Here is a 17012-nt window from a genome sequence, read left to right as displayed (position 1 = left end):
TGGTTACTATGGTGATCAAGACTGAGACACAATGTTACACTGCCCCACAGCCTTGCCAATTTCTTTTGATACTGCTTGTTATTCCACAGAGGGAGAAGTGACTGGCAGGGCTCCATTTCTTCTTTGAACTGGGAACATTTCTAGCGAGGCTTGGCGTGGAAAGACCATTATACTGGCAGACAGTCCAGGGCCACTGCGCTGGGATGCTGGCTCACCATGAGGAGCAGGGCCACTCACCCTTTCTAGTGCTGGTGCATGTGGAAACATCTGTACGGCACGCCGAGCTGACTGGATGAGGTGTTTACAACCAGAAGGGACCTGGCCTGAGACTCTTGCTCCCCTGATCCTGCCTGGGTGCTCCAGGGGTCAAGCAGATCAGTATATTGGCTACCTCTGACCAGTCAGGGAGCACGGCTTCAGATCACCAGATCACTTGCCAACTGCAACAACTGTATCCCCAGCTAGAGGCTACCAGAAAACACAGATCCACATAAACCATGCTGAAAGATGGTGGATCAGAAGGTCATCATTGGGGGGTGGGCTTAGGCACCAGGTAATATTGCTGCAGATTCTTTCCCAGGGCCCAGGAGCCAGGGTTGTGAAAACAAAAATCATTCTTGGCTAATTTAAGTAAAAAAGATATCAGTAGGGACTTATAGAACCTCTGAGATGGCAGAGTAGGTCTTGGAGGCTCTGACACCAGGGTAGTGCTGAGACCACCCATGAAGCTTTCCTAGTGCTAAATTACCCACTGCTTGACAGGTACACCACCAGCACAAGGCCGGACATAAGGCACCTGAAGTCCACCTGCACCCACTGGTGATTCTGGACATGGAGTACCCAAAGTCCACCCTGTATCCACTGATGGTGCTGGATACTGGGCACCTGAAGTCCACCTGTACCCACTGATGATTCTAGACATGGGGCACCCAAAGTCTGCCCTGTACCCACTGATGGTGCTGTACACTGGGCACTTGAAGTCCACCCTGTACCCACTGATGATTCTGGATACCAGGCACCCAAAGTTCACTTGCACCCACTGATAATGCCAGACACCAGGCACCCAAAGTCCACCTGTACCCACTGATGATGCTGGACATTGGGTACCTGAAGTCCACCCTGCACCCACTTGGGTGGGCAAGTGGATGACAGACATTTACCCCCCACCCCTTGTCCCATCAGCTGAGACATGGGAGGAAATACGGCTTCTGCTGAGCTAAGTGTTGCCTTCTCTTTCCACGCGAGAAGCTGCTTTCCGGACACTTCTAATGGGTCATTGTGTCGGCTAGTCTAAAAAATAGTGCATTTTATTGTTTCTGTGAATTTACATTCTTTTTGCCCTTTAAGCCTCGCTTTGAGAAAGAGAGATGATTTCTGAGAGGACAGGGTTGGGTGGGAAGAGACAGTCCGTGTTACACCCTCCTGTCCTGGGGTACTGGCACCGTGCCAGCGTCACTGGCTCCACTGTGGTGGTGGGTGCTGTGGCATGGGCTGCCAGATCACCCTGCGAATCCAGCATCAGCAGTTCTTATTAGGTCAACACTAAGCCACCAGCCAAGATGTGCTTACCTTCTGTATGCCCTTAAGGTCCACCCCATACATTCTTTTCATCTCATATCCCAGGAGCAAACTGGTTTTCCTTAAGTTTCTCCAGCTGCCATGAAGGCGAAGGATCAACAGCTGTCATTCCTCCCACCTCAGAGCACTTCAGAAAGGGAAGAGTCTGGGCCTGAGTCTCAACCCAGCCCTGTCCTGTGAGATGCCGCCTATCTGGGAAGCCCTGCAGGGCCCGGCAGATGCAAGACCCACATGGCCAGCCCACAGTCATTCACAGGGGAGGCATCTGGAAGTGCCGGTGTTAATCTTATTAGTTCATGCGGCCCTCTTGCCATGATGAAATGTGTAAATATTTGTAAATTAACTTCAGCTGCCAGGAAGGGTCACATGATAAGGAAGTGAATTTCCTGGAGATCAGACATTCATGAGCATGGCAAGCACATACAACCGGTAGCACGTGCACTGCTGGAGCCCTGGGCCAAGATGTGTCTCACGAGCAGGTCCCAGGAAGCTCCCTTGTTGGTGCCCTGCAGGGTGAGACCCCTGTGAGTCTGGGGATGTACCTGTTGAAATGGTGCTCCGGGCTTGGCTGGCCACTGGCTGGGCTGAGTGCCGGAGACAGCTGCCTGTTGGGGGCGAGGCTGTGGGGTGCTGGGCGTGGGCCTGGGGAGTGGTGATGGGCAGGGCGGGCCTGGTGGCAGTGGCCAGGCTGCTCAGACTCCCACTGCCTGGGTGCATGGTTGTGGTTATGCCTTTGGCCAGTGGAGACCCTCCGACCACATTATTCCGAGAAGGCCCCGCCCCTCCTGCAGGCACCCTGTGGAGAGAAAGCAGAAGGAATTCTGATGAGAGGCTCAAAGGTGATAGCACCACCTGGGCCTCTGGCAGAGCCTCACTCTGACCTGCTGACTCTGAGAGATGAAGGCCAACTAATCTGGAGACAAAGCCCTAAAACAATGCTTGCCACTCAGCAGAAGGGCTCCCTTTAGAAAACCTTCATGGGTGGGGAGGTGAATTCTCAAGTGTGAAATATTTAAGAGATAGCAAAGCCACCCTGAGAAACAGAGGAATTAGCCGAATCAAATCTTTTATACCAGATCTACTGCCTTAATTTGTTCCTACAAACAGCTGTGTCTCCAGATACATCCAGAAAGAACAGATGACTCAGTCACGTCCCTTGAGGCCTTGACGCATCCAGCACGTGCAGGAAAGGATGGCAAGGACGCTGGCCGCCTCTGGGCACGGCTGCCACCTCGCACCTGCTGGCTGCTGGGAAAAGGCACACCAGCACGACATCCTTCTGAGAATGTCCAGAAGCTTGCAGTTCCATACCAGAAGTAGATGCACTTTCACTCCGAAGTTTCCAGATGAAACCAGCTCTCACAAGAGGAACAAAGCCACTCTGGAAATGGGTCTTCCCATGCTGTCCCTCTGTGTATTTGCACTTAATCCAGGCCCTGGAGGCAGCAGTGTGAAATATGGCTGAGTTAGGGGCTTATGAGCCTCTGTGGATTCAGTTTCAGGGGAATTAAATGTCTTCCACTTGTCCAAGAGCTGGGTAAATTCCCGTTTCTATCCCTTCAGGATCTTATTTCAAGACACACCAGAAGCCACAGGTGGGAGAACAGGCTGCCTGCCCCATGCCTCCTGGGCCTGGTCCAGCCTTCTCCCTGTGGCTGGTACCGCTGGGCCTGGCCTCTAGCAGGGAAGCTCCTGGCAAAACAGAGTGAGGGCTTCTGCACAGCAGCTGCAGGGAGAGGGGCCTCTTGGAAAAGGACTCACAAGCTAAGGGACCCAGGGTGGTATCCTCCTTCCCCAGCCCTCAGAGCTGTGCTGAACTTCATCCCAGCAATCAAGCTTGTTACCAGGTCAGCCAAAACCATGAATTTAAAAATCCCATTTGTTATCCATGGAGCTCACTTTTCCCCGAGGAAATCATTTTTAAAATTAAATGAAGTGGGCTCAACAAATGATGAGTCACTAATTTGCAAGGTGATACTGACAAGTCTGAACGCAACAGATGCAGACACACATTTGCCTCTCATGACAGTAGACAACCCTCTCCCTCTGCCCTCATGGCAGGAATGTAGAGATACCCTCTGCTAGTCCTGCTTCCTTAGTGCCCGCCCTCACAGGAAGAGCCACACACCTGCTCCCGCACCTAGCTTTTAAATGAACTCGGAATGTTCAGCTCTGAGCACTACACTCCCAGCCCCAAGAGCAGACAGCACTCCAGAGCCTTCCAGCACGATGGGGGCAAACACAGCTGATGGATCCAGGTCTGTGCATGAAGGGCAGGCCTTCGCCCACCCTCCAACCACTGCCAGTAAAGGCACTGCCTTCTGCTGGGTAGCTTTGGCAATTGTTCTGAACCCAGCAGGGATCAACAAAGTATAAGTCCTGGGGGCACAGCCTTGGAGGGGGAGAGCTGTCTTCTACTTCTGAGGATAAAGACCAAGACCAGATTTCCTGTTTTGTGCTGAGCTATGGATAGGACTGAGGGAGCCATGGCCTCCAACATACTGACGGGGGAGAGCAGCTGACATTTCCTTCTCTGAGGAACCAGGGAGGACACTTAGTGGCCTCCCAACACTGCAGTTACCAAGGCAAGACTTGGAGTGGCTTTTGCTTAATGGTTCTTCCTGGCTCTGCCATTCTTTACAAAACACAGACCAAGAGGGCTTGAGGGGTGTGGGCAACCACGAGGTGGAGGGAAGGTCCCGGGCCACCCACGGAGTTCTAGTGTCAGAAGCTGGAGAATCTTCTCATAACAAACTCCCTGGCAGCAGGAGAAGACAGTTCTTAAGGAGACATTTTGATCAGAACAATTAGATTTCACTTATTGATTCCACCTGCATTTATTGAGCACCTCGTATATGCACATGGTAAGCAAGGAGCCAGGGACACAAAGCTGGAGATGGCTACTATGGCCCAGGGGCTGGCCTGTGAGGGGACCCTGCATGCCTGTAGGTGTCCTTAACAGGCAGAATTTGCCAGTGGGCTGCTTGTGATGACATGGTGGGCAGAGCCATCTATCCCAACTATGGCGCAGGCAAGGATCGCGGTCTCCAGGCAAGGCTTCGTATAGCAAGCGGACTTAGGACCCAGCTCGTGACGGATATTCAGGGGTTTAATTCAGAAACAGGAAGAAGGTGGAAGGCATTCCAGTATTGTGAGGGTAGGGCCACCTAAAAGAGCTCCCTGCGGTGATGCTGACTGGTGCTCATCAGGAGTTGCCCGGCCAGGTGGTACAGGGCCCCAGTACCACACAACGAAGCTGGATTTAAACCGAAGTCTTTACATTTCTGAAGGTCTGTGGAAGTTCTCAGATAAGGGTAAAAGAATCAGAGCAGAGAAACTGGGAAGCCTCTGGCCTCCCTCAGAAGCTGCTGCTCTAGTCTGCTGCACAGAGGAAGAACCTGCCTCCTCACATGGGAGTGGGGCGTGTGACAGGGTGATGTCCCCCAGCGGGGTGAGCCTGGAAGTGTGGACACCCACCATCTAAGGCTTCACCTTCCTGGGGGGCGCCAGCTGGGCAGGGTGTCCCCTAACCTAGAGGGGTAACCTGTCCTTTCCGGGAAGGGCCATCTGATAATATGACAGGTGAGCCCAACTCCAGCCAGGGGCTTCAAGCACAGGCTGGTTGCAGACTGAGAGAGCCAACCCATACCTACTGGCATGGGATATCCAGACCACCTTCCTCCGGCCTGCGCACACTGGGCAAGTCACCCTACACCGCTGAAGATGCCCCAGGAGGCCATGGGCAGCTGACCCCCTAAGCAGCCACCCCTCTGACCAGGTGGCTGGGTTTCATGGGGAGCATTTCCTGAAGCCCCTCTGCAGTTTGCTTTTCAAGCTTTTCTCTGCTGAGCATCACCTAAGCGAAGGATCTCTAACTGCCCCTTCAGCCTTGTGCCTGCAGACCTTCCAGGCCTTGGGCGACTCCATCATCCCCCGGGCGCCCTGGGCACCTTGAGAGAGGCCCTGGCTGAAGATCACCTTGGGAACTAGAGCCGCTCAAATCAACACACCGTGTGTCCCGAGACCACACCACAAGTAGGAATCAGCCCGGCAATCAGAGCAGGGTCTACGCGTTATTTAAGTGTTTCCACTGTAGCCTTGTTGCAAAGACAGGAGAAACCCAAGGCCACGTCTTTCGCTTCTGTGTGTGTCCTGCAGTGTCACCACATGGCGTGCCCACAAGGGGCTTCTGTGAGTGAGGCTGACTGACATCACCAAGCTGTGGACCCTCATCTCAGTGAAAAGTTCCCAGACAACCCCCTTATCCCTTCAGTGACTCTAAAATTACATACGCTGTTTTATAAAAGTAATAGAACAGAGAACTTACTAAGCACTAACAATATAAGGAAAAAAAAATCTATGACCACAATGCGACTATACAACAATTGTTAACTTTTGGGAATATATCATTTTTCCTTTGCATATATGTATATAGTGTTTTACATATCACACACCTATATGTGATGACACATACTGCACACACGTGCATACATACTGCACACATACACGCTGTACCCACATTTTGCACACACATACATGCACCACTATAAAGACACACTGCATATGTGCACACGCCTTGTGCTTACAGTATGCATATGCACATGCACACACATCGCACATACACTGCATGCATGCACAGATACACACAAGCACCCAGAAGCGTGCACACACTGTACACACGCATACACACTGAACACAGTTTACATGTGCACACACTGTCCTCACACAAACACACACTCACACTTGACACCTCACTCTGGTGACTTTCCTGTCCCTGCCCCTCCTGTTCCTGTTCTCCCCTTGGTGGCCAGTGTCTGTTGAGGACAGCAAAGCAGTTAAGTGCAAACCCAGCTCAGAAGGTAAAATGCAGACCTGGGGACGCCAGGGCTGAATCCTAGGCACCTGGGCCTTGCTGCCTTCTGGGCTCGACCCACAGCATGGCCTCCAGCAGTAACAATGGCGGTAGGGCATGCAGGCCCTTGCCCTCTCCTTGCCCAGGCTGCTACCACCATGCCCTCACCTGGAAACAGGTGTCACGTAGTTTCCGGGGAACACCCCAGAGACCCCGGTCCTCAGGGACGCCCCCTTGAACCAGCCGTCCTGACACTTCTCGAGGACCCGGTACATCTCGCCCTTGTGCAGCTCCAGCTCGTCACTCTTCTGGGGCTTGTAGGCATAGAGCGCCAGGTACCTGCGGGCAGAGCATGGGGCCAGCATCAGTGGGAGCCCTCCCGGGGAGCAGAGAACCGGCTGGTGTTTCTGGGGGGAAGTTGTCTTTGAAGGAACCCAACCTAAAAAGAGCCACTAGTGTTTGTGGGCGCTCTGCAGTTTACAGAGGGCCCACACACCCTCCCTGACTCACTTCTCACAACAAACCCAATAGGCAGGGAAGGGTGGAGGCCTGCAGGGAGCTGCCTGCAAGGAAGGAGTGGCCTGTCACCCACAGCCTTGGGAGGATTCCACCTGCCCATGTGACACAGAAGGCAGCTCAGTAAGGCACAGTGACCCCAAGGCCCTTGAGGACCCTCTGAACTTCATCCCAGGGTCAGGTCTTTGGACTTCCAGTTTTTTCCTCTTCTTCCGACTGTCTAAAGTCTGATGCTCTCAGCAAGGAAAACCTTAGGGAAAACTCAGGGTGAGCTAAGCTAGACTTGGGCTGGATTTTCCTCACTTAATCTATCCAGGCCTGGTTTTCCTGCCTGACTTATCCGATTAACTAGAGCTGGAAGAGATCTCAGAGGCGCTTTTCAGGGGAAAGGCAGTTAAGTTAGAAAATTATTGGTTGCACACTTCCTTGCAGTAATGATCCATGATTAATTATTTGACTTTTTTTTTTGAGACAACATTTCAGCCTGTCACCCAGGTTGGAGTGCAATGGTGCAGAGCTCACTGCAGCCTCAACCTTCTGGGCTCAAGTGATCCTCCCACCTCAGCCTCCCAAGTAGCTGGGACTACAGCTGTGTACCATCATGCTGGCTAATTTCTTAATTTTTTTGTAAAGATGGGGTCCGCCTATGTTGCCCAGACTGGTCTTGAACTCCTAGTTTCAAGCAATCCTCCCATTTCAGCCTCCCAAATTGCTGGGATTACCCTGGCCTTACTTTTAAGTCTTATTTGCAAATAAGAAAATATCAAATTTAGTGGTGCAAATCCTCTTCTAGGGTTTAGATGCTGTGCCTCTAACTCAGCCCATGGGGAAAGCTACTCTCATAAAGTACTTAATGATACCCATATCTTTTCCTTGTAAGGACTGGATAATACTTAGAAAACTGCTCTGCTATTTTTGGGATTTGGGGAAGGTTGGTTTTGAACTGATGGAGAGAACCTATCAGATTATTTTATTTGCTCACAAGATTTCAGCCAGGGAAGTTGGTGGGGGCCTCAATCCAGTAAGAGACCCAAGGCTAAAGTTAATGAAGTGTGATCTGGTGGATTTCACACCAGTGCAGGTGCTAGGTGGCCATGTTGGCCCTGTCCAGGGGCGCATGCACACATTGCATCTCCAGGGATGTGAAGGAAGATCACAGACCCCCCACGGCACCCTCCTGATGCTGGAGGAAACTTCTAAGTGAAAGCAGAAACAGAATGCAGCTCACGAGGGTTCAAGCAGGAATAAAAGAGGCCCAGTGTGGAATATTGTGGAACAGTATGAGAATCTTGTAGAGATTAAGTTTCTTGGCCTTAACGTGAAATCTGCCACCCTTTTCCAACATCCTAATCCTACATAACAAGGGCCTCTGCCCTCATTCAGTGACCTTGGCTATTTCCTTTGCTTACAGGTGTCCCACATGCCTTTCCCCTGGGACATCCTGTGAGCTCCAAATGTGGCTGGCGTCTTTCGTTCCCTGTTTGAACACTGACAATGAAGTTGGGACCAATTCTGGGCTTCAGAAGGATACATGAAGCCATCAGGAGAGGCCCTCCCTCCTCCCTGTGTTCACAGTTTCAATGCTGTGTCCAGGTGACAAACAAAGAGAACCCAGGGTGTGATTCTGTTCTGACCACCATAGAGGAAATACTAAGAGAAAAGTCCAGTGAAAATGACATACAACTGCAGCCAACATGTGCCTGTGCAGGAAAGCTGGAGGGGAGGAGAGGAAAATGGGGAGGAGTGGAGAAGGAGAGGGGTTAAGAAAGAGGGAGAGAGGGGGAGGGAGGAAGGGATGGGAGAGGAGGGGGAGGGAATGGAGGAGGAAAGAGAAGGTGGAGGGGAGGGGAGGAGAGGGGAGAGAAGGGTGGCTTCTACAGTCTGGGCTGAGGCAAAGGAAGGCAGAAGAGGAGAGGAAGACTGCAGAGACGGCTTGGATCCGCAGAAGGCTTGTGAATCAATAACAGTGATGCACAAAGTGATATGCCTGCTCTCAAAGAAACATTAATTGAGCGTAAATCCTGCTTAAGTTAGTGTCATCTGTCGCTTTATGGTGTCAGAACAGTCTGTTCCAATGGCCACATGTAGAATGCGCAGCCGAGTTGGCTCCTGGCCGGGGGTGGGTGGTGTGCGACTCAGGCCGAACCAACAGCTGCTTTCAGTTGGTCCCGGGGGCCGGGGCCACCTTTGCTCTGGAGTGGGAGGCTTGTCAGTTGCCAGAGCAGGCACAGAACATGCCCAGGCTGCTGACCACGGTTCAAGGACTCCTCTCCATCCTGCTCCTGGGCTGGGCTGGTGGGCAAGGTGCAGAGCTGCGGGCGCAGTGTCCTGTGCGGGGTGGGCTGTGCTCCATGGAGGCTTTGTTCTGTAGATTGGCTGGGGCTGTACCCCCTGACTGGGGCTAAGCCACTTTTTCCTACAGACCGCTGCAGGCTCCCTGCACAGAGTGAAGCTCAGTGGCTTGGGAGCACGGAAACCCCAGCAGGGCTACCCCTACTTGGGAGGCCCTGTGCAACGTGCTTCCTCCCAGGGCTGTCTGTGGCTTTCTTGCAGAGGCTTTAAACCTGCGGACACAAAGGCTCGAGGAAATGGAGTTCTGTCCATGGTCACGCATGTTCAGGGGTAGGGCCAAGGCTGGGCTGCTGGGGCTGTCAGTGCAGCCTGGGGCACAGCTGGGACAGGGCTTGGGTAAGGTGAGAGCTTCAGTGGCACTGAGGTGTGGCCCAGGGGAGGCTGGGGTTCTGAATGGGATATGCCAGCCCTCTCACTCCAAGCACAGGCCTGGTGTGGCCCACCCGGAAGGAGATGCTGCTCCGACGTGCACCAGGGCACTAGTGCGCTTGGCCTCTTCGTCTTATTTTAAGTTTGTTCTGTTGATGAGTAATCCTTCCCTCTGGTCTCTATTTTAAGTTCGGCCTCTAGGTGTAGGTTGCTGGGGGAACCGGAATGTAAACAAGCCTGGCTTCACCTTGAAAAATCTCTTCTCCACCTAATTTTCTTCCTCTGGGCACCTTACAGGAGACACCAAAAGCAGATGGATGAGCTGGGTCTGTTTTCCGGCACGCGGCTCATATGGGGTGGGCCGTGGCCCGGGTGGGGGTCACCTGCATCTGTTGTCCTCTCTGAGGGACTCAAGAGGAGGAGGCCTTGGAGGGATGAAGAGAGATCTGGCCCAGAGACCAGCCCTTTCCAACCTGCCGCCCCACCCCCCCCACTCTCAGGGTCTCTGCCACTGCCCTCTACAGCCACAGAGGTATCAACTGTTACCTCATTTCCCACCAACATCCGTGAGTTGCATCCTGCCAGGACTGCCAGTTCAGTCTCCTGGCTGAGCTGGATGGCATCTCCCACACTCAGAGTGGCGAGCCAGTCTTCACAGACACATGCATCTGGGCCTGGCATGGCAGGGAGAATCAGATAGCAAGGCTCACATCCTCCTGGCTCCTGGGCCCAACTCCCACCTTCCATTTGCTTCAGAACACCTTGGCAGATCAACACAGGCCCTGCGGAGCACTCAGGCCATCTTCATAACACTTGAGACCAGCTGAGGCTGCCCTGCGGGCTCAGACCTTACCTCTTCGGATTCTCACAGGTTGGTACTTCAAGTACTTATTTAAGGCAATCATGGGATTTTAGGCTCAGAGAGCCTTCCTCATCACCACCTGGTAGCGTATACAGGGCTTTCATGTCAATTAGAAAAAGCGCCTCTGGAGGGCAGGTTGCTGAGGACAAGTACAGCCTCCTCCAGGCAGAAGTGGCCACTGCAGGTGTGCAGTCAGGCACGGAGCCAGGGGCTCACCGCACCCGGGACAGTGCACAGACAGGACAGACTGGTGGCTGGGCCGACCCAGCTGGGCATGGTGTGTGTCTGATTTCACGTGCAGCCTGTTGAAACTAACAGCACAGCCTTCGCTTACCCATACTACTTCCTTATTTCTATAGCAAGATCTTCACTTGCTGCTAATTGTCTGCAGATTTCTCTTCCGCTGTAATCAGAGTAAACCAAAGTATTTTAGTGCTTTCGCTAATTTCATACCCTTTCTCCTCTAGATGCTGGCTTGCTTATGCTTCTTCTAAAATAAGTAAATGATTCCCAGTTCTACTAGAAGTCCGCCTTCTGCTCTTCTCCCAGGGCCACGCTGGCTCGAGTTCGGGAGACATGTCCTCCCTCCTTACTTCTTTCATCAAGGTGCAGCAGGAAGACTGACAGTAGGAGTGTTGTCAGAGCTGCACAGGAGGTCAGGGGGCTGAGGAGGGCTAGGTAAGTCTTGTGGAAGGGCTGACACAGGCTCAGGAGCTCAGAGGCGACCAGGAGCTGCAGGCAGGGTGAAGATGAGTGCAGATGCTCAGAGCAGTGTGCATGAGTGCCTGGGGAGCTGCAGGTATGGCCTCGGGATGGCCAGCCCCTGAGCACTGCTGCCTTCGCCCCTTCCCTGAGGGCTGACATCATGGTCTGGCTCAGCCCAGTCAGCAGGAACTGCTGGGGTCTTCTGATTTCCTGGGATCCCACAGCCAGCTGCGCGGGTTGAGATGGGGTTCTTCCAGGTAGAACCCAGTGTCACAGAGTTTATGGAAGGAAGTTAGGGTGGCATGACTGTGGGGCCAGCTTGAGAGCTGTGTCTTTTTCGACTGAGCCCCTGTGACACTTGTGTGTGGGGCTAGTGTGCAGGGACCCCTGAAATGTGAACCTGGGCCAGTGGTACTGGCCTCACCTGGGACTCATTAGAGATGCAGATTCTGGGGCCACCCTGGAGCTCCTGGTGTAAGGCCCAGCAATCTGTGTTTCGACAGCCCTCCAGGTATAGGCATACCTGTGAGACATTTATGGGTTTGGTTCCAGACTGCTCCAATAGAGCAAATATTACAATAAAGTGAGTCACCCAAATTTTTGGTTTACCAATGTATGTAAAAGTTATGTTTATACTATATAGTAGCTTATTAAGTATGCAATAGCATTATGTCTAAAAAAATGTAAATACCTTAATTAAGAAATACTTTATTTGGCCAGGCACAGTGACTCATGCCTGTAATCCCAGCACTTTGAAAGGCTGAGCCAGGCAGATCACCTGAGGTCAGGAGTTTGAGACAAGCCGGGCCAACATGGTGAAACCCCATCTCTACTAAAAATATAAAAATTAGCCCAGCGTGTTGGCAATCACTTGTAATCCCAGCTACTAGGGAGGTTGGGGCAGGAGAATCACTTGAACCCAGCAGGTGGAGGTTATAGTGAGCAGAGACAGCACCAGGGCACTCTAGCCTAGGCGACAGAGTGAGACTGGCCTCAAAAAAAAAAAAAAAAAAGAAATATTTTATTCCCCCAAAATGTTAATGATCATCTGAGCCTTCAGGGAGTCATAATTTATTTGCTGGTGGAGGGCCTTATCTTGATGTGAATAGCTGCTGACTAATCAGGGTGGTGGCGGCTGCGAGCTGGGGTGGCTGTGGCAATTTCTTAAAATAAGACAATGAGGTTTGCCAAATTGACACTTCCTTTCATGATAGATTTCTCTATAGCATGTGATACTGTTTGACAGCATTTACCCACAGTAGAATTTCCTTCAAAACTGGAGTCAATCTGCTTAAATCCTGCCACTGCTTTATCAACTGTTTATGTGCTATTCTAAACCCTTTGTTGCTATTTCAATCATGTTCCCAGAGTCTTCACCAGGAGTAGATTCTATCTCAAGAAATTACTTTCTGCCCATCCAGAAAGAGCAACTGCTCACTTGTTCAAGTTTTCTCATGAGATTGTAGCAATTCAGTCACATCTTCAGGTTCAGTTTCTAATTCTACTTCTTTAGCTGTTTCTACCACATCTGCAGTGACTTCCTCCACTGATGTACTGAACCAACCACTCAAAGTCATCCATGAGGATTGGAAGAAACTTCTTCAAAACTCCCGTTAAGGTTGGTATTTTGACCTCCTCCCATGAATCACAAATGTTCATAATAGCCCTAAAATGGTGAATCCTTTCCAAAAGGTTTTCAATTTGCTCTGCCCAGTTCCATGAGAGGAATCACCACCTATGGCAGCTAGAGCCTCTGAAATGTACTTCTTGGCTGGGTGTGGTGGCTCACACTTGTAATCCCAGCACTTTGGGAGGCCAAGGCAGGTGGATTGCTTGAGGTCAGGAATTTGAGACCAGCCTGGCCAACATGATGAAAACCTATCTCTGCTAAAAAAATACAAAAATTAGCTGGGTGTGGTGGCACATGCCTGTAATCCCAGCAACTTGGAAGGCTGAGGCAGGAGACTGGCTTGAACCCCGGAGGCAGAGGTTGCAGTGAGCCGAGATCATGCCACCACACTCCAGCCTGGGCGATACAGAGTGAAACTCTGTCTCAGGAAAAAAAAAAAAAGTACTTCTTAAGTAAGAACACTTGACAGTCTAAACTATTTCTTGATCCACGAGCTGAAGAATGGATGTTGTGTTAGCAGGTATAAAAACAATACTCATTTCCCGCACATCTCCATCAGAGTTCTTGGATAACCAGGTACACTGTCAATGGGCAGTAATATTTTAAAAGGAATTTTTTTTTTTTTCTAAGCAGTAGGTTTTGACAGTGGGCTTAAAATATTCAGGAAATCATACTGTAAACACATGTGCTGTCATCCAGGCTTGGTTGTTCCATTTCTAGAGCATAGGGAGAGTAGGTTTAGAATAATTCTTAAGAGTCCAGGGTTCTCAGAATGGTAAATGAACACTGGCTTCACTTAAAGTCACTAGCTGCATCAGCACCTACCAAGAGTCAGCCTTTCCTTTAAAGCTTTGAAGCCAGGTCTTGATGTCTCCTCTCTAGCTATGAAAGCCCTAGATGGCATCATCATCCAATATAGGGCTGTTCTGTCTACACTGAAAATCTGTCGTTTAGTGTTGCCACCTTCATCAGTGATCTTAGCTAGATCTTCTGGATCACCTGCTTCAGCTTTTTCATCAGTACTTGCTGCTTCACCTTACACTCTTGTTACAGAGGTGGCTTCTTTATTTTAACCTCATGAACCAACCTCTGCCAGCTTCAAACGTCTCTCCTTTAGTTTCTTCACCTCTCTCAGCCTTCATGGAATTGAACAGAGATAAGGCCTTGCTCTGGATTAGGCTTTAGCTTAAGGAAATGTTAGAGTTAGTGTGATCTTTAATCCAGACCACTCAAACTTTCTTCATATTAGCAATTAGGCTGTTTCACTTTCTTATAATTGGTGTGTTCACTGGAGTAACCCTTTTAATTTCTTTCAATAACTTTTCCTTTTCATTCACAACTTAGATAAGTGTTTGGCACAAGTTTCAGCCTATCTCAGCTTTTGACATTCAGCTTTTGACATGCCTTCCTCACCAAGCTTAATTATTTCTAATTTTGACTTAAAAGTAAGAGCTGTTTGACTCTAGCTTTCACTTGAGTAGTTAGAGGTCATTTAGGGTTACTAAATGGACTAATTTCAATATTGTTGTGTCGCAGGGAAAAGGCAGGCCTGGGGAGAGAAAGAGAGATGGGGGAATGGTGGGTCCGTAGAGCAGTCAGAACACACACATCACTTATTAAGTTCAGTCTTATGTGGCATGGTCCATGGTACCCAACACAATTCCAATAGTAACACTAAAAATCACTGATCACATCACCATGAAGATATAATAATAATAATGAAAAAGTGTGAAATACTGTGAGAATTTCCAAAATGTGACACAGACACTTGAAGTGAACACATGCTGTTGGAAAAATGGCACCGCTAGACTTGGTGGATGCTGGGCTGCCCCAAAGCTTCAATTTGTAAAAAAGAAAAAAAAAAAAAGCATTATCTGTGAGGTACAACAAAGTGAAGTGCAGTGAAATGAGGTTTGCCTGTTTTTGGTGCACTCTGAGGCTGAAGCCCAATCACTGGACAGGGTCCAGGGATGCCCAGCCTGGGTCCCCTCTGAAGGGCGACGGGTGGCTGATTGCTCACTGTGGTGGCTGCGCTGGGAATCTCCCTCAGGGTGCAGCATCACCCATGACTGCCCCTCCCAAGGGCAGCCTGAAGCCAGTACTGGCTCCCTTCCAATGTGGAAACTCCGCAGGGCTGTCTCGGCTCCAGAGCCCTGAGGATCAGCGAGGATTCCCTTCAACCACAGCTCGGTCTAGCTTCCTGACGGGTGTGTTCTGAGAGCACTCCCCACAAACCTCCCCATCTCAGGGTCTGCCTCCAGGAAACCCAACGTAGACAGTGCTGGTACCGCCAGAGATGCACGGCTACCACAGGGACCTGCACCTCCTTCCTGCCACCGCAGCCGGCCCTGCAGCAGCTCCAGACGTCTCCGACCTTTGCCCGCCAAGCTCTATGTCATCCAGACTCTCAATGAAATTCTCTGCTCTTTCCACTTGCATCCCCCAACTTCCCCACCTGCTTGGGGTCTGAGATCTGCCCTCTCTCTAGAGGTGCAGGTGGCAGGAGCGGGGATGACGAGCACTCATCCCTCCACTGCTTCTCAGGCTCACTCTCATCTTCTTGGTTGCATCTGTAATACCCTGAGGACGGTACCAGCAATGCCTGGAAGTGCTGACCATGGGGCCAAGCTGACCACAAGGCAGTGCACTGTCAGAGGAGGCTGGACGGCTGGCCTCTGAGATGCCTCTTGGAGGCAGTACCTGGTGGCATCGCTGCTCCAGTCTTTTGTTCCAAGCCTGGCAGGGATTTATTTGACTGGGTCCTGCTATGCTGAACTTACGCCGATCCAGCCCATTGCAGACTGAGTGCAGGCCAGCATACTTTGTGAATTTGCAATGGGAGGTGCCCCGGTCTTGTGTTAGCATGGTTTGGTCACTAGTCTTTTCTCCATGTCCTAGAATGTGGGGACTATTGCCACTGAGGGTGCTTTGGTGGCCTTTTGACCACCAGCACAAATGGTGGTGGGGTCATGAGGAGGGTCACTCCTGATCCAGCAAGGCCTGTGAGGTCATCCCTGCCATGACAGAGAGCACGTCCCACATGATCAACATCAACCACCAGATCCAGGAACCCTGTCTGCACCCTGGCAGGGGAGGATGAAAACCACTGGTCACCATTCCCCTGGGCTTCCCTTTCCCTGTTGCAGGCCAACCCCTTCCTCTCCCCAAGCCTTTCTCTGGGCTCCTGGATAGGACTCCCAGGTTCCCCAGGTGCCACCTGGGTGGTCATGCACCTCACATGGTACCTGGTTTTCCCTGCAGGTGATGAACTGCACCCACTGACTGTGGAAGTTTCCTTCACTGATGCCAAGCTGACATGCAGTCCCAGAGCAACGCTCTGTGCCAAGTGTTACGCTGCCCTCAGTTTGCAGGTACGTGCACCGAGTCAGACCCAGGTGTGTCTGTCTGATGCCTGTCTCTTCCTCCTCCTCCACCTCCTCCATCTCTGGAGGTGATGACGGGACATCTTGGATGGCTCCTGCAGGGTAGCCCTCTGCTCCCTCCCTGACTCCTCTGGTCCTTCACACCAGGCAGTGGCTCTAAGATGCCCATGCAAAAGTGGAGGTGAGAAACAACCTTTGCGAATCAGAGGCAACCTACTGACAGCATTTTCATCAGTCTTGAGACCCTCTGGGTGGGTTGACTGTGCCCAGGAGCATGGCTTCTAGGGGCAGACACTCATATCTCTGCTCCCCCAAATCAGAGGAAGGCAGACATGCCCCAGAGCCAGAGGGTAGAGTTCTCAACACAGCAGGGGTGGAAAGGAGGTGCAGGAATAAGAGATGTCTCTGCAGACTCACAGTCACCTCCATGCACTAGGTGAGCAAACTGAGACCCTTCTTGTGTTTCTGGGCAATGGAGCCCTTAGGGAATCTGTGTCATGGAAGCCTTTCACATGCTGAGGAAGGGACAAGAACAATATCCTGCAGGATGAGGCCTCTTAATCGCAAAGGCTCATGTTTCAGTGCACGTGACATGGCCTGGAGAGGTCGAAGCTGTGCAATCATGAAGATCAGGAACGGCATCTCCTAAAGTCATTCCGTGGCTGACCTTCACATCAGCCCCATCTGGGCCCTAGCTGGAGTCCCAAGCCATCATTCTCAGACCCCCAATGGGCAGCAGTGCACTGCTGTTTGCTGCAGTTGTTT

The 17012-nt window shown here is 51.3% G+C and overlaps 1 protein-coding gene across 1 annotated transcript in view; it reads right to left on the bottom strand.

Annotated features, from left to right (window-relative positions):
* SH3RF3 (SH3 domain containing ring finger 3) overlaps nucleotides 1–17012 on the bottom strand; it is a 361067-nt gene that overhangs the window by 62781 nt on the left and 281274 nt on the right. The window contains exons 6-7 of the mRNA XM_017541145.2: nucleotides 6599–6769; nucleotides 2121–2374 (exon numbers count right to left, since the gene is read on the bottom strand). Coding sequence (XP_017396634.1) covers nucleotides 2121–2374; nucleotides 6599–6769 — 425 coding nt within the window. The remainder of the gene's footprint in view (nucleotides 1–2120; nucleotides 2375–6598; nucleotides 6770–17012) is intronic.

The sequence above is a fragment of the Cebus imitator genome, unplaced genomic scaffold (genome assembly GCF_001604975.1).
Source record: "Cebus imitator isolate Cc_AM_T3 unplaced genomic scaffold, Cebus_imitator-1.0 Scaffold131, whole genome shotgun sequence".
Classification (NCBI taxonomy): Eukaryota; Metazoa; Chordata; class Mammalia; order Primates; family Cebidae; genus Cebus; species Cebus imitator.
This window is presented reverse-complemented; position numbering and strand designations above follow the sequence as displayed.